Genomic DNA, 22,638 nt, shown 5'->3' with positions numbered 1-22,638 from the left:
TATGATTCAAGTCATTTATTCAAGATGGCTTCAAAACATGGGATGACCACAAGCTAGCGAACCAACCAGCAAAAACTTACTTTCTGGGAAGTTTGTTGTGGAAATGCTTTCCAGTTTATTGCACGGTTGTATTGTATGGTTGACCAATGTACGCACCATTCATTTTTGGACCCATATTGAATTTAATTTTAATAAGAAACATTTCAAAATGTTTTTTCAAAACCAAAATCCATTTCTTAATGACAAGATGGCAGAGCTTCAGCTGTGCAAGTCTGAAAGAGTTAATCATCAACTTGTTTTTCTCGTTTCATTAGGAACCAAATGATATCCATCATTTTTAAATTTCTAGCTAATGGCATTCAAATGCAGTCCAGCAACTGGTGACTTCCATTATGCACAATGCAGCACAGCTTCCAGTCAGTTAGTGCTGGCACTAGCACATGGTTAATAGAAGACTTAATAATAATTATATTTTTATTGTTACTATTTTATTTTATTTGTATTATTATTAAACCATTGCCATTGATTGACATTGTACATTATGTGAGACACTCATTTAAAAAAGAAGAAAATACAAAATAAATACAAAACTGTTAAAATAGTAATAGTACCAAATTTACTATTAACACATTTACAGACTTACAAACCTATTCTGCAGTCATATCAGGTAAATGCCATTCCTTCAGTGACCAAAACAGACCAGAGCATTGAACTGCCCTCCTGTCTCTTGACCCATAAATTAAGTGAGAGAAGACAGAATGTCAGTTGGTCAGTCTTCTGTCAGTAGTTCCATCAGCTGTCCAGCTCAAAGTCTGTGTCGTCGTAGAACTCGGGGCGGGGCGAGTGGGTCCGGCGGGAGAACTTCAGGACCAGGTAGTCTCCCAGCTCGTCCAGGGCACTCAGCACCTGAGAAAGGTAGAGCACTCGCTAAATCACACACCTGAGGAGGATACAGCACTCACTAAATCACACACCTGAGGAGGATACAGCACTCACTAAATAACACACCTGAGGAGGATACAGCACTCACTAAATCACACACCTGAGGAGGATACAGCACTCACTAAATCACACACCTGAGAAAGGTAGAGCACTCACTAAATCACACACCTGAGAAAGGTAGAGCACTCACTAAATCACACACCTGAGAAAGGTAGAGCACTCACTAATTCACACACCTGAGAAAGGTAGAGCACTCACTAAATCACACACCTGAGGAGGATACAGCACTCACTAAATCACACACCTGAGGAGGATACAGCACTCACTAAATCACACACCTGAGAAAGGTAGAGCACTCACTAATTCACACACCTGAGAAAGGTAGAGCACTCACTAAATCACACACCTGAGGAGGATACAGCACTCACTAAATCACACACCTGAGGAGGATACAGCACTCACTAAATCACACACCTGAGGAGGATACAGCACTCACTAAATCACACACCTGAGAAAGGTAGAGCACTCACTAAATCACACACCTGAGGAGGGTATGGTCGTGTGTGTGTATACATGTGTGTGCGTGTGTAGGTGTGTGTGTATACGTGTGTGTGTGCGTATATGTGTGTGTGTGTGAGTGTGTGCACGTGTGTGTGTGTGTGTGTGTGTTTGTGCCTGCATGCATGTGTGTCAGTGGAGACATTACTGTGCCCTGCGTTTGGTTCTTCTAGGTTCAGGGATGGTGCTGTATCCTTTTCATGGAAAAGGGAAGTAAAACCAGGAAATGCCCAGCACACAAGAGGGAGAGTGGAACACCCAGGGAGGGCGTTCTGGTTGCCCTGGAGACAGGGACAGGGACAGGGCCGGCGCGGGGGGGAAGCTCACCTCGTCCAGCATGTCTTTGGTGTGCGCGGCGGACACGCAGAACCGCGCTCGGGCCTCGCCGATGGGCGTGGCCGGGAAGCCCACCACCACCACGCCGATCTTCCTCTCCAGCATGGCTCGTGAAAAGGCCCTGAGGAGAGGAGCAGGAGGGTTGGACGTCTGTCCGTCACGCGACCGACGACACCTGGCCCGCCCCCCCCCCTTCCGTTTCCATAGCGCCCAACTCAACTCATGGGGCTGGGACTCGATTAACATCTGCCCTTGTCTTTGACTGGCAGTTACATGCAAGCATTGTTTTCCACACAGGTTGGAGAGTTCAGAGGTCGCTATGGCAACTAACTACCGCACTAACTATGCTTGTGACAAGCCCCTGTCTTTGTTAAAGAAGTGTTGCAATTCAACAAAAAAACATTTGCACAACAAAAAGCTTCAAAATGAGGAGGAGGAAGTCCGAAAACCTCCTGTAAGGAATAGTCCACCTTCTACAACCAGTTGATCCATGGTATATGGAACATATTGTATATATCAGAAATATATCACACAAAAAAAACACAAGATTATTAACTCGCTATAGAGTCAGTTTTGCCTCAGTGGCTGTATTCAGACGGGGAAAGCGGAGAGGTAGCAGATGGAGAAGGGATCACGGCCCGGACGAATCCGCCGGCGGGGCAGGGAGACTCGGACACGGCTAGCCGAGTCGGCTGGCCTACGGACCGCGCCGCACGGCTGCACCGCCGCGCGGTTTTGTGGACGGTGGCTAACATGAATCCCTGCTAACGACGCGCGCGCACAAGCACGAACGGATGCGCACTCTACAGTTTCAGTCCCGCCAAGAACACGCGCAAGGGTGTAAGCGCATACCTGCTGTCTGCACGCCTGCCGTTTGGAATGCAGTTTATGACAGACCGTAATTGGAGTGCGCTCTGACTGGAATGCAGGTAAACATGACGGCGCACAGCAAGCGTGTGTGTGTGCGTGTCCCTGCCACAAGTAACGGCATGCAGCCAGAGTGTGTGTCCCTGCCACTCCTCTCCCTGTGCCCAGCCCTGGTTTCACAGAGGTGGACATTCCAGGGGTCAGAAAGTAAAAGTCCTGCCGTGTATTTCATCCACCCCTGAACTCAGCCAGCTGATTTATTTCTACCTCTTGGCTGAAGAACGCTGCTCATTAGCAAATCCAGGTGACTGGAACAAAATCCTGGGATGAACTTTTACTTTCTGAACCTGGATTGTCCACCTCTGCTGGTCTCACAGTCACCAGCTGGCCCATCCTGATGCTAACCAGAGCACACTTACTCTAACTGACAGGTGACATCACGGCCAATGACTTTTGACTTCTTTTTTTTCCCAGTAAAGGCACTGAACACAAACACCAGCCAGGCCCTGCAGCTCAGATTAATGGATAGATAAATAAAAAAATATTTTTTGCTTTATGTAGCATGCATGAGCACCAGGACCCTGTCTCACACTGCTCTCATGCCACCATGCCCCCCCCCCCCCGCCCCTCTGTGCCCCCCTGTTATCTCCTCACTCCCGCCTCCCCTTCAGAACCCAACAGCTGCACGTCCGCCCTTTTTTTCGGACGGGACAGAGGGGAGGAGAGGGGAAAAAGATCTGAAGGGAGTGAACGACAGCAAAAAAACAAACAAAAAAAAAAAAAAAGAAAGAAAACTTCACAGGCGGAGAGCGGAGCTGGAGGAGGGCTCCTCCGCGGCCGGGGCCTTTGATGCCGCGCCAGGGCGCTGTTATCTTTGGAACGCGGGCCGAAATGCCCGCGACGGGGCGAGCTCCTCGCGTGTCAGAGCCCTCTCTGCCGGGGCATGATGGGACTCGGAGTCCACAGACCCGGCTCTCTCCCGACACGGCCCCGGGGGGGAAAACGAATCACTCCTCTTTCGGGAGGAAATTCCTTCATCGCCGTTGCTGGTGTGATCACGCTCTCTCTTGCGCGCAGATGAAAAAAAAACCAACTGCTCCTGCAAGAGCCTGAGGAACAAACTTTCACGCTCGGGAAAACCCAAAGATGTCTCTGCATTTTTTGAGCCCAAACATTACGTTTTTTCATTAAGACGAAGATCTCGTTTTGCGCGTAAATGAATAAGGACAATAATAAACGTGGAAAGCCCGGGCGTGCGGGAAAAGGCTCTGGAGTGGGGAGGGCAGAGCGTGTGTTTGCCCATCGCTGGAGCGGCACCAGGGACGAGGTCCAGGCCGGGTGGTTAGTTTGTGCAGGTGCTGTAGCTCCAGTCCGGTGTTCAGGAACGCGCACGCAGAGTATAGCCTAACACACCCCTTAGCACTTTACACGCATTCCTGCTGTGTTCTTAGTCGGAGGGCCGGAGGCAACACCGCGGTCAACCACGGTCAGCCAGGGCCAGCTACAGTCACCTGAGGTCAGCTACAGTCACCTACAGTCAGCTACATTACATTACATTACAGGCATTTAGCAGACGCTCTTATCCAGAGCGACTTACACAACTTTTTTTACATAGCATTTTACATTGTATCCATTTATACAGCTGGATATATATACTGAAGCAATTTCGATTAAGTACCTTGCTCAAGGGTACAACGGCAGTGTTCTACCCGAGAATCGAACCTGCGACCTTTCGGTTACAAGTCCAGCTCCTTACCCACTGTGCTACACTCCGTCAGTAACATAGCTACAGTAACATACAGTCAGCTACAGTAACATACAGTCACCTACAGGCAGCTACAGTCACCTACAGTCAGCTACAGTAACATACAGTCAGCTACAGTCACCTACAGGCAGCTACAGTCACCTGCAGCCAGCGACGGTCAGCGCTTACCCAACTTTCCCGGGCATGTAGAGCAGCAGCGGGACCACGGGGGAGTCGCGGGGGCCGTAGATGATGAAGCCCATCTCCTGCAGCCGCCGCCGCAGGTACCTGGTGTTCTCCGCCAGCTTGCGCACCCTCTCGATGCCTGCAGCCGACGAGGAGGAGAAACACAACCGCCGTGAGGAGGCCTGCCGCCGCTCGGCCTCGGTGAGAGCAGTGTGCAGAGACCTCTGCCCTGGCAGTGAGTTCGGCGAAATACGCTTTTCTCCTCCAGATCTCAACATTTACGCGTTTCTAAAGAACGTCCGTAAAAGGAAAACAAACGTCACCACGTTTTAGATTAATGTTATTTAATGAACTGTTATTCATTTAATAAAATTCTGCTTAGCAGACGAGCTTGCTCAGTGCAACAAAAACTGCTTACCATTATTATTTTAGAACAAATAATCGATTCACACAGCTGGATCTTTACTGAGGCAATTGCTGGTAGGTACCCTGTTTAAGAGATCTGCCCTTGTCCACCACACTGTTTCCAGATGACGAGTATTCAGGGAAATGTGGGCAAAGGCGGATGCAGCCCCACGTGGGACTCCAGGAACCCCAGGAACCAACCCCCCCAAACCACCCCCCCACCCCCCCGCCTTGGGGCTGGAGACAGGGAGGTGTTCCGAGGCATTCTTCCACAGGTGAGTCATGCAACCATGGAATGATAAAAAGTGTAGCGGCAGTCGTTCGTGCTCATCAAACACGCAGCTCCGTTTGCTTCAACGCCTGCTCCTCTTGGCCCGGAGACCCGTGCATAAAATGGTAGCCATGGCACAAGGAGATACAATCAAACAAACAAACGTGAAAAAATCAAATGGGAAAAAAGAAAACGCGAGGAAAAAGTGCCAACACTGTTTTCTCCATTTCCAACCGATGTGCTTCAGTGTCAAATACGAACGCTGACATTTCCCCAAGGCGAGTGAGGTTTGTTAGTTTAATGAGTGTGTGTACATGCATATGTGTGCATGTGTGTGTGAGGGGGCAGGCTGTCTGAAAAATTACACAAATGAGACCATAATTGCTCTTAAAAATTGGTGGTTTCTTTTTGAAGAAAGAAAGAAGGAAAGGAAGAAATAAAGGAAAGAAAGAATAATGCAATAATGATGTGATCATCTGTGTCTTGCCACATCATAAACGATATTTAGGATAACTCTGTGCCATAGAGCAGATTAAAACATTTTCTACGCATCTTAAATCGTCTGTGTCAGTTAAAGCCACAAGAAGCTTTAAACTGGCCCACAGCGCAGTACTGAGAGCGCAACCATCTGGCCATTTAATGCGAACCAGAGACGCTGGGTTCAGAAGACCCAAAAGCCACCAACGGCAGAGAGACAGGGCAGTCCCACGGGCATCAGCACTGACCCGATGGCACAGAGACAGGGCATTCCCACGGACATCAGCACTGACCCGATGGCACAGAGACAGGGCATTCCCACGGGCATCAGCACTGACCCGATGGCACAGAGACAGGGCATTCACACAGGGCATCAGCACTAACCCGATGGCACAGAGACAGGGCATTCCCACAGGCATCAGCACTGACCCGATGGCACAGAGACAGGGCATTCCCACGGGCATCAGCACTGACCCGATGGCACAGAGACAGGGCATTCCCACAGGGCATCAGCACTGACCCGATGGCACAGAGACAGGGCATTCACACAGGGCATCAGCACTGACCCGATGGCACAGAGACGGGGCATTCCCACGGGCATCAGCACTGACCCGATGGCACAGAGACAGGGCATTCCCACAGGGCATCAGCACTGACCCGATGGCACAGAGACAGGGCATTCTCACAGGGCATCAGCACTGACCCGATGGCACAGAGACAGGGCATTCCCACGGGCATCAGCACTGACCCGATGGCAGAGAGACAGGGCATTCTCACAGGGCATCAGCACTGACACACAGGAGGCTTCTCTACCTGCCCCAATGAACAATGTACCACAAAAACGCCAGCCTTATAGCCACCCCCTTCACCTCCAAACATGCAGCCCTGTGTATAATATACATCTAAGGCCTATTTATTACATCAACAACTGAGGATTGCTTTTTTTTTTAACAACATACAAAATTAATATTAGCGTTTACCAGAGTAACTTTAATTCTAAGGTTCCAGTCATCTTGTGTGAAAAACTGTAAAACAAGAGCAACCAGCCTGGGGTCCCCACAACACAAGAGCAACCTTCCTGGGGTCCCCACAACACAAGAGCAACCTACCTGGGGTCCCCACAACACAAGAGCAGCCTGTCTGGGGTCCCCACAACACAAGAGCAACCTGCCTGAGGTCCCCACAACACAAGAGCAGCCTGCCTGGGGTCCCCACAACACAAGAGCAACCAGCCTGGGGTCCCCACAACACAAGAGTGCAAGCGCTACCCAGTGCCAGACGTTTTAGTTTTGTCAGGCTAACTGACGCATGTGCTGCTTTTAAACAGGATGTGATGGATTTTTCATGGTAAGACCCTAATTCAGAGCAGACAGGTATTTGGTCTGATTCAGGTAAGTGTAATTAAATACAAATCAATAGGAATAGGCAGGCCATTCTGCTCTGAGGCCTTTTGGCCCAGATTAAGCCTTGGATACTGAGTTCTGTTTCCTCTTAATTGCTTAGAAATAGACTGGCAGGTATTTCAAAGGGTCTAACCAAACACACACGCATGCATGCATGCATGCACACACACACCCTCACACACGCACAAACGCACACACACACAGGCACGCACGCACACACACACACACATACACACATGTGCACAAACACACACACACCCTTACTTCAGACATATAAAACGGACACAAACAATGTAACAGCCACCAGCCAAAAAAAAAAGCCCAATTTGGTCAGTCACCACTCCGCTAAAAACAAATAAAAAAGAGGAGAAAAACTAAAGGAACTGCTCTACACCACAGGGCAGTGACTGCAGAGACAGGTGAGGGGGTAAAATTGGAGTACACCACCACCATCCCTGTTATTTTGTTTAAGAGGTGTTTCTGCTTCGCTGCCAGGCTGCTCTGGCCACTGGCCCATCTGGAAGATTGGTTCATTCCCAACTGAGGTTCTGCCACTCTGTAATCTAGAGCAGGGGTCTCCAGTCCTGGAGGGAAACGAGGTGTTCGGAGTCTTCAGCCAATCAGTGACTCAAATGAAGCGCTTAAGTGGAGGAGCTCATCAAAAAGCAGCAGACACTGAGGCCCTCCAGGACCGGAGTTAAAGATCCCTGATCCAGAGTAAAGGCAACCTAGATCACTTCAGTGAACATCCAGGTATATACTGCATGTGAGTGTTATTACACTGGGCTGGAAGAAGGTGTCTGACTAGCAAATAAAGCACAGGCCATATTAGCCATGTACTACAAGACAGCCTGAATAAGAACAAATTTATGAATACATTCATTTATTTCTATCACTTTTATTATCAATAGTAATAATAATAATGTATTTCTGAGTCAGCCATTACTCTGTGTTCTGTCTCACACGGCACAATAATGAGTATGTCGCTTTCTTAAGTTCTTTCGGCATATTAAGACACTAAACTAATTTCACTCCAGTTCGCCCTCGCGCGCTTCTCAGCAGATGTTGGCGGTAAAACGGCTTTATGTAAATCCCCCCGTAATTCCGACAGGTCCCGTCTCAAAGCGCGGATCCTACGCGCCGCGCGCGCGGATGTGATCACCGCCTCTGAGAACCGCGCAACATCTGGACCGTAACCCGCCATTGAGCGCTCCCAATATAGCGCACGTTTCCAGAACGGGCTTTTCGATAATCCTCTTCACAACGTGCACAATGTTTTGACCATGATCTTCCCCTTAGTAAATTTTAATCTCTCCTAGATGAAATGTTTCAGCGTGCGTACAGTGTATCTATGTCCGATGCCGATGGACTGAAGCAGGTGACGTTTGTTTGATAATGTGTTCTGACACATTGAGGCACACTTCCAAAGAGGCACAGCTGAACCTGCAGATCTTTATGAGTGTCTCCCATAGAATTATCTTTGGCTCCCTGGACATTTCTGGAAAGTTAGGGTGAATGTTCCTGTTGCGCGTTTTGCCTGGTTCCCTGGATGCGCCATTAAATCGCATGTGAAACTGTGGTAAAAGCCCTTTAGCATGTTAGTCGGCTTTGCTAATGACGATATTTAGAAATGTAATTGCGTTCGACTAATCGGTGACTACCCTTAACAGAGCGACCTGCGGAGAAGAGCTGGTCTGTGAGCTTGGCGATTTCTGCACGGTGCCCAAAGCCGTTACCTCAGGGGCTGCTAGACCGTGAGGCAGAAAAGCAGGGCTACCCTTGAGCATATGAAACTGATTTCCACAGAACCAGGGGTCACGTGTGCTTGGAGTTAAACCTGCTCCCTTCCCAAATGAACGCCCCCCCCATCACCAGCACCCCCACCTCTTTAATAGCTAGCATGTTTCCACAGGACAGCAGGACTGTGTTCCAGGAGTGCGTAGCCTGGCTTGTGACTGCTTCAGAGCCTGACGCTGAGAGCGAGTGCCTGTGCGGGTTCTGACCTATCGTGGTGCCGTCCAATCCCATGATGCACTTCATGGCCCGGTTGATCTGCTCGGCCACGGGCGGGGACATGGCCGCGGCGTAGACAGAGCTGTGGGAGTGCGCTCTCAGGTAATCCACCAGCTCCTGCGGCAAGAACACACATACAGAGATCATTTAAACCAGAGGAAGACAAGAATGAGCACTGAGCAATGAGAACAGCACAAACAGGAACTCACAGCTTACTCACAGCCACACTCTTAAAGACAGAGATAATATGTTCAATTATTATCAAACGTTTATATTGGTTATAATGATAAAGGAATATCTGAGGGTGATTTCAGCTGGGCACTTATCTTTTTTTGACAAATGATACTACAATACCTGTCCCTTATGACAGGAACTGCTGTTCCTGGACAGTTGCTCATCATTTCCACTAGAGGGGGCACAGTGAACTGATGAGTGCCCTACATCTGCAGTAACTCAGTTTGAGTTTTAAACAGCTTTCAGTGGGTTTAATCACAGGTTGAACTGAACCAGTAAATATAACGCAGTAGATTTTGTTTAATTAAAGCCCCTGCATTTGATTAAAATTCTCTGAGCTAAAAAAGAATGAAATCGACAGTTTTTAAAACGCGACTGGTGTTCTCCTGGTCTTTAGCACAAGCGCTCTGTGTGTGATCTGCAGCTGATGGTCAGCGTGAGCATGAAGCCCCTCTCTGAGCACAAGCTCATTCTGCAGCCATCTGCCTCCTCCTGAGCCCCTGTGAGGGGGGGGGGGCAGGGGTCCAGATGTGTGTGTGTGTGTATTGGTGAGGGGGACAGGGGTCCAGATGTGTGTGTGTGTTTATGAGTGTGTGTGTATGTGCATGTGTAAGAGTGTATGTGTGTGTGTGTGTGTGTGTATTGGTGAGGGGGGGCAGGTTTAGTTTAGGGGAAACGCAGGGACGTAATGAGCATCTGCTTTCACTTCAGGCCCAGAGGTTTACGGCTGCGCCTTTGCATTGTGGGACAGAGCAGATAAGCTGGCAGAATGAGGGGAAGTGTGTGAAACGCACTCTGTGGATATGAGCAGGGAGGGGTGAGAGAGAGAGCAGCACACACTGCACTCTGAAACGCGCTCTGTGGATGTGAGCAGGGAGGGGTGAGAGAGAGAGCAGCACACACTGCGGTCCCGGCTCTCTCTCCTGCAGGGGTCTGAGCTCTCCTGCTGTCTGCCCAGCTTTAGGGTGGAACAAACATGCTTCCTTCCAGTCCATTCTGGGAACAGGACATCTAATTACACTGTGTGAGTGTGTGTGTGTGTGTGTGCGTGTACGTGCGTGTACATGTGTGTGTGCATGTGTGTACATGTGTGTGCGTGTGGGAGAATATATGTCCAGGAACAACAGTGTCTTTACGAAGGGCTGAATTAAATTATTTTGATGACATCAGCAGAATGTCTACGGAACTTAATAAGAACATATCTTTGGCAACCACCCAATAAAAATGACAATTTCGACCGTTTAAAAAATTCAGGATGTCACCAGAACAAAAGCATTTACTGAAAGACCATTTTATGTAAGTTTTCTATTGAATTTATATAGCACATCTGAAGAATTCAACGGCTGAAATATAACAGAACAAATACGTTTCAAATGAACAAAGCCCCCCTACCGAGCGTTTACCATCAACAGCTGTCAGCGAAGCAGCTCTGTTAACATTCCACTCATTATCATGCCTGCCGCACGGCATGCTGGGAAACGCGGAACACGCTCCAGCGTTCTCCGCGAGAAGACGCTGGCACGGCGCCAAGCACCGTCACTTTATTAAAGCACTGGGACTGGGCAGGATGGGCACCGCCTTAGACGCCTAATTCAGAAAGCATGGGCATCCGCCCTCTATGCCCGCGGCATCCATGATGCGGGTCGCACGCTAACGCTCGCTTATTAATTGGCAAATAATAATTTAGGGGAGGCCACGGCGATGGTGGCAGGAACATTTGGGGGGCGCGTTTGGGAGCGATGGGGGGGGGGGGGGGGGTAAGGATTTCAGAAGGGGGCCGCTCGTTACCTTCTTCCCCGCGATGTACCCTCCGGAGGCCCCGAAGCTCTTGGTGAAGGTGCCCATGAGGACGTCCACGTCCGAGGGGTCCACGCCCAGGAGCTCGGTCACGCCCCGGCCCGTCCGGCCCACCGCCCCGATGCTGTGCGCCTCGTCCAGGTACAGGTAGGCCTTGTACCTCTTCTTCAGCGCCACGATTTCGGGCAGGCGCACGATGGAGCCCTCCATGCTGGAGGGGGGACACAAAGGGAGCCGTGCCTCAGGCCTCTGACCCTGCAGCTCCTCCTCCTCCTCCTCCTCCTCCTCCTCCACCTCCACCTCCACCTCCACCTCCACCTCCTCCCGCGACCCCTCCCCCCGTCTCACCCAGCCGGTTAAATTTATTTCCCCGGCACGCGTCGGTTGCAGGGAGACTGCCGGAGGGCCTTCCGCGGAGCCTGCCGCTCCGGTTAAGCACCTCTGCAGCTCACCTAAATCAGGTTACACCGGCAATAACGTCAGCCGTCCTCACCAGGGCTGGGAAGCACCACATCCATCACCGCCCCTTTGCGGCTGCAACGCGCTCTGTTCTTTATCCAGGCGGTCTGACAGTTCCTGGGTACGAGTGTTCTTAAGTCCCCTTAAGCTGGTCTGGACTGAGTCACTGGTATCGGGACACTGGACCTCGTGAATAAAGACGGAAGGAGCTCTGGGGTCTGTACGGCAGACCTGCGATCTTTCACGATGGAAAACGTTTGAGTTAACCTGCCAATCGCGAGCGAGGGAAGAGAAGTGAATTGCATCAAATGAACAGTGAGGTAAAAGAGAAGAGCATTCGGAGAGGGAGGGAGGGAGAGTGGAGGAAGAGTGCAGGAGACGGACAGGGAGGCAGAGTGGATGGGCGATTTGGCGGTGTAATGCTCTGGGGGATAATAGAGAGGAGGGCAGAGACAGGAGACAGCTCAGCTATCCCCGAATCTCAGCTCGCCCTCTCCTCGCACCTCCGCTGTGCCGCCGTCTATAATCAGCGTCTGGGACAGCAGAGCGGTTACCCAGGTTACCCCCCGGGGGGGTGGGGCCAGAACGCTGGCGCCTCTGACCCGGTCATCGGCGGGCGGGGGCGGGGCTGGGGCCCGGGGGCGGGGCTCACCTGTAGATGCCCTCCACCAGGATGAGGATCTTCCTCCAGGGCCGGTGGGTGCGAGGCTGGCCGGAGCTCACCGCCTCCCTCAGCATGCGCTCCAGGCTCTGCATGTCTGGGGAAACACAGGACAGCGACCGCATGGTTCCGCCCTCAGAGTACTCTGCACATTCACCAGCGGGGGGCAGTCTATCAGCCTGTTCCCTATCGCTCCTCAAGGTGACCGTTTTACCCCCTGTGGATTAATGGAGCATGTGCTTGTATACCCCTCCCCCCTCTCCACGAAAGACACGGCCCCCAGCGAGGGGGGGGGGGGGGGGGGGAGTGTCACTCCTCTGGTGACACCCCAGGGAGGGACAGAAGAGCTGGACTCAGGGAGATTTTCCACCAGCGTTTAATTGGCCAACAGAGACAGAGTGCTCGTTAAACAAACAAAAACAAAACTTTTGCCTTTCACCCTTTCTAATCCATACAGGACGAACACCACTCTCTGAGCTACTGGGAAATTCCTCCAGGGTCTGCGGTCTCTTGGTTGTGACAGGACGCAATCCCTCTCCCGGTAACTCCTCCTTCTCAAAACTTTTTCTTTTGTCTTTTTAGTTATTAACTTTTCGTAACGTTTAGAAAAGCACGGCTGCATTTGTAGGTTTGACCTCTGTGCCCTCTGTGAATTGTAGAGAATGCACGCTGCACTGAGCATGCGCAAAGTGGACGTCACACAAAGGATAATTCTCTTCTAGAAGGTTCTCTTCAGGCGCATCTCGGCCGAGAGGAGCTGCGTTTTCCTCTCCCGTCTCCTGTGGCCCGGCCTCTGCGGAACGTGTGAATTACAGAGCGGAGGAGCGTCTCGCCCTCCGACGGCTCGCTCACGCGTTTATCTCTGGGAACTGTGCGCGGGCACACCCCCGATTCCCAGAACTCATTCACACTCCAACAAAAGACTGGCTGTGTATAAATGACAGTAAAAAAAAAAAAAAAAAACAGGAAAAAAAAATTCCTTATTCCTCCAGTATGTAATCTTGATACTCTACTGGTGGCCAGGTACCTTTTGAATAGATATGTTCCGCTGATATGTTTCATTCTTGTGCCATAATAAGAACAAGACAGAAGACTCGGCAATTCAATCGCAATTCAATCAAAATGAGGATAATTTAAAGTCTGGCTCTCTGTGGTAGCTGGTGTTTCTTCACTGTGTCCAGCAGATGGAGCTATTGAACAACTGCAAACTGAGACTCTAACTTTAGCGCTTCAGATGGCACTGTAAAGGGGAAATAGAAATAACGTGGCACAGAATGTTGGAGCGAAGACACAGAGCAGGACTGCTGACAGAAATACAACGACTGACAAACGGCCAGTGGCTGAGAATCACTTATGCACAATAATATTTTTTGGTTTGTTCTGCGAGAGGATTGCGTCAGACACGGGAGGAACGCAAACCTTTGCGAATGTGACAGACTTCTCCACGTGCGATATTGTCACGGACCATTCAAGTCCGGATTCGTGAAATACCTTCTTGCTCAGCGTTTGACGAGCCGGCACACATCAACCAAACCCAGAGACGGTAAACAACGTCTGGGAGAGGCACCAATATCCCCATGGCGTTCTATCCCTCCCCCCCTCCCCGCCCACGACACCCCCAGACAACACAAATGCCTGACAGCAGAGGACACGCCTCAGCAGGAAGGATTCCAGGGTGAAAAATGCAGCTGAAATCTCAGCTGTGCGATCTCAGTGGGCTAGCCGGTTGGGTCGGTTTGTCTAGAGGAATTTCAAGCTCAGTATAAGGTGTGCTCTAGGACCTGTACAGCTCAGTAGAAGCTGTGCTGAAGGACCTGTACAGCTCAGTAGTAGCTGTGCTGAAGGACCTGTACAGCTCAGTAGTAGCTGTGCTGAAGGACCTGTACAGCTCAGTAGTAGCTGTGCTGAAGGACCTGTACAGCTCAGTAGTAGCTGTGCTGAAGGACCTGTACAGCCTTACTGGTTACTGGTTACCCTGACCTGGGTTTATCTGAGCAACAGGGAGCAAGGTGAAGGAGGAACGGACACTGGGCACACACACATGTGCATGCGCATACACACACACACACACACGCATGCATGCACACACACGCACACACACACATAACACACACACACACACACACACACACACACACAAAGGCTGTGCGTGGAAGACAAAAGGTCTGGGGTGTAAGATGGGCTTAAGACATTTTTTCAAAGGAGCACAGTTGCTCCCACGTTGAAAGACTCAGGAGCGCACTACTAGTAAATGTGCTCCTAAATTATCAGCTTTCAGTAGCAAATGCTCCTAGAATGGGAGCACTGTAAAGCCCTGATGCACAAATGGCTGCTGCATGTGTGCCTGCCTTTTGTGCGATAGTCCAAAGTCAGATCCCAAACCAGATAGCTTCACAATGGTACAATTTCCCTCTACTGGAAAAGGGACCACGCCAACACAAAGGAAGAAGTGCAGGCAGTGTCTGGCGCATAGTTCTAGTGCATAGACTACAGATTAATATCGTATTTCCCTTTATATATGGGGGGGGGGGAAGCCTGTTGTGCCTATGCTAATTCTGCTTCTGGGGCTCTGCTTTTGTATCCAGTCTTTGTGCTGCACAAGTAGGCCCACCGGTTCGTCTCCCAAGAAAACCCAATCGTTTTCTTGCATTGTGTACTTCAGTCCTCTGCCACTTCTCAAACGATAATCCCATTTGCACCACCTCAGTAATCTGAGATGATGGAGTAACTGCCGCTAATTGAGCACAGATGATGATCGACGGCGATGCTTACGAGCGACACGCGCGTTAAATTCGGTTTGAATACTCGCCGTGGACATGGACACTCAAGTTCTGAGTAACAACGAAAGCCAGCAGACCCTTCGGCTCTCCCAGGACCAGGAAGTGAGGACCACTGGCTCAAAGACAGGCTAGTATTGTAGTGCTAGTGTTGTAGCTAGACAGGCTAGTATTGTAGCTATCAGTGCTAGTTTGTACTTGGCAGGATTGTTTGTTTGCTGAACAGGTTACTCTACAGGGTTGGAGTCCTAATCTATGTGGTCACTTCTGGCACTACGATCTTTACTTCACTCTAGTATGTTTCTTTTGCACCTCTGCACTTTGAACTAATGCACTTGTTGTACGCCGCTCTGGATAAGAGCGTCTGCTAAATGCCTGTAATGTAATGTAATGTAGTATTCATAGCATTTAAACCTCCATCCATGTTCACTTTCCTTCCTGACTCTCCCCATATTCGATAAACTTTATCAACAATTTTTTTTTATAAACGTCTCAATTGTAAAAACTCAATTGTATTTGGAGTACATCTGGGGACCCCTGGAGGATATAACCATTGAAATACAAGTTTAAATCCCAGCAGGTCAACTGGTTGGAGACAAAAATGGTGGCCCTATGCATAAGCTATCTAAGAGAAGAGTTAAAAATCCGAACAGCAATCTGCACGCATTTTGAAACCGGTCACACTCACTTTCTATTGCCATTGCGGAGGGCATCCCCCAACATGCAGTTCACTGAAATTCCAGGCCGACCCACCGGGCAGTTTTAACCGCGGAATGAAACGAGTCGGAAACCGGACGGATCTCTCGTTCCGGTCGGTCGATATGGCGGCTGTTCGGTTCGGCGGCGAGGGAGAACGTAAAGACGGGCGGAGCGCGCTCCGAGGAGCGCCGCGGAAGAGAGAGCGGAAGCGTGCGGCTCACTGCGTGAAGCGACGCGTCGGCGCGGCGTTTTAAAGTGCTTCCTCTGGCAGGGCCCAGAGAGGGGAGAAACCAGGATCAGCCCCGATATAACTGGAATGCACTTTGCGACTGCTTCTTTCTGTGATTACTTACTAAGTAATATTCTGCAATTGTTACATTTTTCTTAGTTTATTCCAAACAGTCCATAACAGTAACCGCCAAAATCATGATGGCTACCATTATTGTAGGCTGGTAATGGCTACTAACACAACAGCCTGCTATAGTCAGCAGGCTATTATGTTCTGAAATGCGACTTGTCGCATTGTTGTTTTTTAAATTGTTTATCCAGTGTATGCTGTGGTGCCTTTCACAGCTTTTCCCCGTTGGTTCCCTTGCAGATTTCTACCATTAAAAAGCAGATTCAGTCAATTTCGCCCTCCCTGAAATCGTCTCCAGACTGTTTATCATCACAAACGGTTGGGGGCGGTTGGCACCTGGTGTAGGCAGTGCTGCTGAATGAGGTACAGTCAGCACCCCTGCCAGTCAGTCAGTCAGTCAGCTGCACAGGAGGGCTAATGCCAGCCTTGCCCCTGTGTGATAGTAAGCGGGCACCAGGCACCAGGCTACTCACTGTTGTGTTTGAAGACCCGGATGGTGGCGCCAGACAGCCGGGCTCCCAGGATGAGAGACGTGTGGTTCAGCTCGTCACTGAGGATAAGACAGCCCTGAGAGAGGGACAACACAGGAAACGGTCATCTCCTGTGGGCTAAGACAGCCCTGAGAGAGGGACAACACAGGAAATGGTCATCTCCTCTGGATAAGATAGCCCTGTTAGAGGGACAACACAGGAAATGGTCATCAGCTGCAGAGGGACGACGGTAATCAGCAGTTAGAGGGACAACACAGGAAACGGTCATCTCCTGTGGACTAAGACAACCCTGTCAGAGGGACAACACAGGAAACGGTCATCAGCTGCAGAGGGACAACACAGGAAGCGATCATCTCCTGTGGGCTAAGACAGCCCTGTCACAGGGACAACACAGGAAATGGTCATCACCTATGGGCTAAGATAACCCTGTCAGAGGGACAGCACAGGAAACGGTCATCTCCTGTGGCCGCCAGCTCCACAGCGGCCTCATCTCACCGCGGGAATCACTCTTCTCCTGTCTCACGCTGTTTCGGTTCTCAGGAGCCACTGAGAGCACTCCAGGGCAGTAAATCTGCTCCTCTGCAGGGGTGCCAATTCAGAAAAAGACACTGCTTATATCATACGGATGGGTCTGCCTAAGCCCCGATGTCCAGTCTCTGCTCATCCGTGTGATGTAGTAATCGGTGAACCAGCACAACAGCTGCTCACCATCACGCTGCCTGCTCAAAAAGCAGCCCCGAGCCATACTGCTCTCTCTCGCCACCCAATGGCTGGCCCCGGACCGCGAGCGGCAGCTGTCACAGCGGCTCAGCCGCGACGCTCCGCGACTCGGGCGGCTGTCCCGGTGAGACCGGCGGGACGGGGCGCCCGCGGGTCCGAGGGGCTGCCCGGCACGGCGTCGCTGACGGCACGCCCTCAGGCCACGCCCTCCCCTCGTTCGGAGACGCCGGCTACAGAAGCGTCGCGGAATCGCCGGCGGCGATTCCCGGATGCCCGTCTCGACGGTGCGTTGCCGCTTCACACTTCCACCTCCAGGGGGCAGAGTGGGTGCGCTGAAGCGGTGGCTACGACACTGCTTCCCCGTCACTACAAGTTTGCAGTGGGATTATTGCCCACCTCTCTTTTTCTATGTTATTCTGCATTAAACTAATAATGCGTTTTTTATTACAAAGCCGGAGCATACACACATGCCCCTTCTACTACAGCCTCTGAAGGCCCATTCTTTACAGACACACGCTCAGGGACTCTGCCTGCCCAGAGGGAGCTGGCTAAAGGGAGCCGGTCCTCAGAGTGACGCTCCTCAGAGTGACGCTCCTCAGAGTGACGCTCCTCAGGGGTGTATGTGCAGGAGGCCGCCTGCTCCTCCACCGCTCACCTTTCCCACCAGGGCCGGGATGTTCATGGAGTTGGTGGCGAAGCCCATCCCGAACGTCATGGCCGACTCCGCCCCCACGAATTGGGCCACCAGCTCCTCCAGCTCCGCGTGGATGCTCAGGTTACCTGGGAGGGGGAGGAGCAGCCGTCACTCAGTGCGCGCGAGGACACACCCCCCCGATCTGCGGCTGGCGTAACCTCAGCTGACTGACGCTGCGCATTTATGATGCGGTGGGCGCTTCCCATTGGTGGCGGTTCAGATGAGTTTCCCCTTTCACTGTAAAGCACTGTTAGGCCGCAGGATGGAAAGCCATATGAAAATGGATTACGAGAAATAGACTGAGAAATAGAGAACCTTCTAAATTAAGAAGTGAGTGAAACAGAGGAAGCACCGTTTTGACAGCTGTTAGGCCCAAAACTCTGAATGAGTTAGCAGGAGGGAACAGGAACCGTGATTGGTCGAAGCAAGGACTCGCATACTGCTGGACATAACCTAGCCTGCTGTACTCAAATAAACACAAATCTCTAATATTATTTCCATTCAGTGGTTACGACCGCTTTTGACGGACAGCCTGGCTGCCCAATGACTGAACGGCGACGGCAAGGGCCCTCCCCTTTGCTCTCCCCGACTCCGCTCCCCCCCCCGGCTGCTGGGAAGAAGACAGGAAATGGCGCGGTGCACCCGAGATGAACGCAAACAGTGCCACGCCCTCCCGGCAAACACCTACGCGCACCGCGCCCTCCGGTGTGCAAAGTTCAGAATGCGCGGGGGGGGGCGTTAACACACCTCCTGCGAGCTCTAACCCCAGAGGCAGCCTCTTCTCTCCTGAGGAAGAGTGTGATGTCCATACGCCGCCGCGAGCGAGTCGCCAGAACACCGTAGCCCCCCCCTCCCCCCTGCAATACCACGCTGCTCAGCACCGCCTTAAATCTTACACTGCCCGAGTCGAAGAAAGACACTCTGCCACTTCAACGTTTTTAGCCGCCCGCACCCTGTCGGTACGGTCTGTCGAAGAGAAAGAAAAGGGGAGAGAAGGGAGCCGTGGGAGGAGGGGTTAGCTGCCGAATTGCTCCCCTGTAACAATGAAGGACAGGGCAATTGACCATAACCCAGTCTGACAAAAAAGTGACATTGCATTACTTTGATAACGGATGAGATATTGCTCCACTCCTATTACGTTTTTTCTACTCTATTTGTGAAATAAGACGAGGCGTTTCCACAGCGTCCCACTTCAGGTCTGTGCGCACGGATACACAGGGAATGTGGAAGTAAATGAGACCCCGGAAAAAAAAAGTGGATGGAATTCCTTTAATGAATGTGCTATTCCCAGAACAAAATGACCAAAGCCACCTGTGCGTAGCAATGCTCTGGCTGCTAGAGCCGGTCTGACTGTGAGAGTGCAGCAGACCTGGTACAGGCCCATCTAACACACACCATCCAGCAACACACACACACACTCACACACAGATACACACGCACACACACATGCACACAGACACACATACGCACACGCACAGACACACACATACAAGCACACACACAGACACACACAAACACACACATACGCACACACACAAACACACACGTACAGACACACACACACACACACACAGACACACATACGCACACACACAGACACACACACACACACACACACACACACACAGACACAAACACACACACACAAACACACACGTACAGACACACACACACAGACACACACACACACACACACACAGATGAGTGCTCCGCTCTGCTGCTCCAAGGGTCAGTCTCATTAAGAATGACATCACAGAAGATGAAGGGGGATATGGCTGACTCAGATTAACTCAGGTCAGATTAAAAACTGTTTGTGGCTGGCGTTGGCCACACATCTATCTGGCGTGGAATAAATGGCAACTAGATTATACCGAAAAGCAAAAGCAAGGAAAGCCACAATTGTGATCCAATTCTTGAACTTCAATATCATCAGAATCAGAATAGTTGGTTGCATGCAAGGAATTCATCTTTTGCAGTTATTGGCTAACTGGAAAATACTGGTATTGAATTGTTCAATATTTTGTCAAGTCATTTCAGTGAGCACAGCAGTTGAAAATGTCAGGTGATTATTTTTACAAGGCGATTGTGAAATTGCGGTCTACACACACAACAGACACAGTTCAAAGAATGTTTTTGGCTCTGGAATGCCCCACAAATCTACTCACTGCCAGCAAAGCCTGTGCCCTAAAGGCTATCTAGCTAAACACGCTAGTTTCAAATTACAGAGCGCTGAATTTGGCTACCGCGTCTGACGTTCATTTGTCTCGCGTTTGGAAAACCTTGCTAGCTAATGTTAGCTAGCTTCGCCTATCAATGGAGAACCTAATTCTTACAAATGAAGTGCTTGTGTAGCCTTAAATAGCTTATGTCCGGATTATGCTGTAAGAAGACTACAAACATGATTCTGTGGCAGCAGGAAAAAAATTCCAGGCTAGCCTAGGTTCAGAAAGATGACTCCATGAGCAGAAGCACACATCTCCTCATCATGCCAGTGTTAGTTTTGCTCTAGTACGCTGTGCGGCTTCTATTGTGGGGAGAATTTGCTGGCTCACGGACGAGTGCATTGATGGAGGGTATGAGAGCAGCTTTATGTAGGTTTTACATCAGGGATTCCCAACCCTGGTCACTGACAGCAAAATGGCCTTCTGTATAACATAGGTTAGACATAAAAACAGGTGTTAACTGTGTAATTAAATGCTTTGATAAATTAAGCAGTGAACAGCAACAAACACTGAACACTGTGGGTCTCCAGGTTCGTAGCTGGGGAGCCCTGGTTTATGTTAAGTTATGCCTTGCTTGTTTATTTTCATATTGACCCCTAAAAGTAAAACATTACCGAGCCTCCTTTGCCGTGGAGAGTTGTACAGAAAGACGGTCAAGCAAGCACGCCAAACCGAACTCACAGCCCGAGCACAAGAGTAAGAAAAAGAAGGTAACAGAGGTGTGGACCATGAATAAATTCAGGAGGCAAGGTCGCAAACAGTCTGCACAGAAACACTCTGCTTCAGACCTGGACTGTATTTCCTGTTTTATGGGTTCAGCGGTTTTACTGAGCCTCCACAAAAGAAGAACTAAAAAAAATGAAAAAAAAAAACCAAAAAAAACATTTTCACTTTTGTCAAGCAGCTGAGACCTGGAGCCCAGACTAGAGCTCATTGCCTTTAATTGAGAAATTGCGCCTGCACTCAGTAATGCGTTTAAACCAAATAAACGGTGGTAAACAAATTACTGGCCTTTCTAAAGAGATTTGGGAGTACAATAAGGTATACAATAAGAGGAGCAGAACAAATATGAGTACAGTAGTAGACTGCAAGAGTTTTGTTGCGAGAGTAGACTGCTTCTGCGTAGAGCTGGTTTTGGTGAGAACTGACATTTCACCGTCTCTATTGTAGTGATTACTAGGATCTGTCCGAATCATTCCTTTAAATTAAAAAGCTACTACCTGTTCTGTCAAGGTTACTCAGGGTCATTCGGCAAATTGCTCATGACTTGAGGAACCACAGGGTGGGGGTGTTATTCATGCACGTACTTTCATTTAATGGCCCCTACAGGTCTTTATTTCCTCAAGAAAAATGGATCCTTCAGTCCACCGTTAACATAGGAGCATAAAACACATCATATATTGTATCTTAACAGGTCAGTTAACCATTGGATGTTTCTTTCTTTCCTGTCTGTTAATTATTGTACAGGCCACACACTCGCGAACGCCCACATGCACACACACGCATACATACATACAAAACGCATACATATACACACACACACAAGCACCTACCCCCCCCCCCCCCCCCCCCCCACACACACACACACATACGCACACAAACACATATACACACACACACACACACACACATACACACACACAAGCACCTACCCACCCACACACACACACATACACATACACAAAGGCATACATACACACACACACACACACAAGCACCTACCCACCCACCCACACACACATACATACACAAAGTAATGACTTCATGTCCGTTAATAATTGATAGGGCAATAATTTAAACATGCCCAAAAGCAAATGTAATTGATTCGGTTTTTCTCCTTCAGTAAAATAACATTTAATTAACTATTCGGTCATGCATCTCACTTAAAGGGGTAGTAGATTAATTTAGTGGTTCCTGTTGACCAGTCGGCTTTACAATTATGTTTAATCTTATTTTCTTTTTAACTATTTCTTATGGTAAATGCAACCTCTGCACTCAAGGAAAGAACACGGTAAAACGTTCAGTGTTAAATCAACTCTCACAGAGTACATATGGCCCTTAATGTACTCATATGTTAGAGGTGAATTAACACAGTTCATTTTACTGTGAAGTACCAACACAATATAAAAATTGATATTTATATGTATTATAATTGTGAATAAAAACTATAAAATTAATGTTCTCATATATACAGCCTTTGGAAACATAACATGCGCTGTATAAGTAGCCTTTGGAAACATAACATGCGCTGTATAAGTAGCTTTGGAGTTATATTATTTATTAATTTTTTTGCTTTAAATCATAAAACCCGGAATATCCCATTT

The 22,638-nt window shown here is 49.7% G+C and overlaps 1 protein-coding gene across 2 annotated transcripts in view; it reads right to left on the bottom strand.

Annotated features, from left to right (window-relative positions):
• The window catches only part of sptlc3 (serine palmitoyltransferase, long chain base subunit 3), a 30,513-nt gene continuing 7,875 nt past the window's right edge, over window positions 1-22,638 (bottom strand). For both annotated transcript variants that reach the window (XM_035400886.1, XM_035400887.1), the window contains exons 5-12: window positions 18,054-18,178; window positions 16,661-16,754; window positions 12,345-12,450; window positions 11,225-11,444; window positions 9,193-9,319; window positions 4,637-4,772; window positions 1,828-1,957; window positions 1-906 (exon numbers count right to left, since the gene is read on the bottom strand). In XM_035400886.1, the coding sequence (XP_035256777.1) occupies window positions 793-906; window positions 1,828-1,957; window positions 4,637-4,772; window positions 9,193-9,319; window positions 11,225-11,444; window positions 12,345-12,450; window positions 16,661-16,754; window positions 18,054-18,178 (1,052 nt within the window). In that variant the 3' untranslated portion in view covers window positions 1-792. The remainder of the gene's footprint in view (window positions 907-1,827; window positions 1,958-4,636; window positions 4,773-9,192; window positions 9,320-11,224; window positions 11,445-12,344; window positions 12,451-16,660; window positions 16,755-18,053; window positions 18,179-22,638) is intronic.

This window comes from Anguilla anguilla, chromosome 18 (assembly GCF_013347855.1).
Source record: "Anguilla anguilla isolate fAngAng1 chromosome 18, fAngAng1.pri, whole genome shotgun sequence".
Lineage (NCBI taxonomy): Eukaryota > Metazoa > Chordata > Actinopteri > Anguilliformes > Anguillidae > Anguilla > Anguilla anguilla.
The sequence above is the reverse complement of the archived record's forward strand: the minus strand, read 5'-3'. Positions and strand labels throughout refer to the sequence as shown.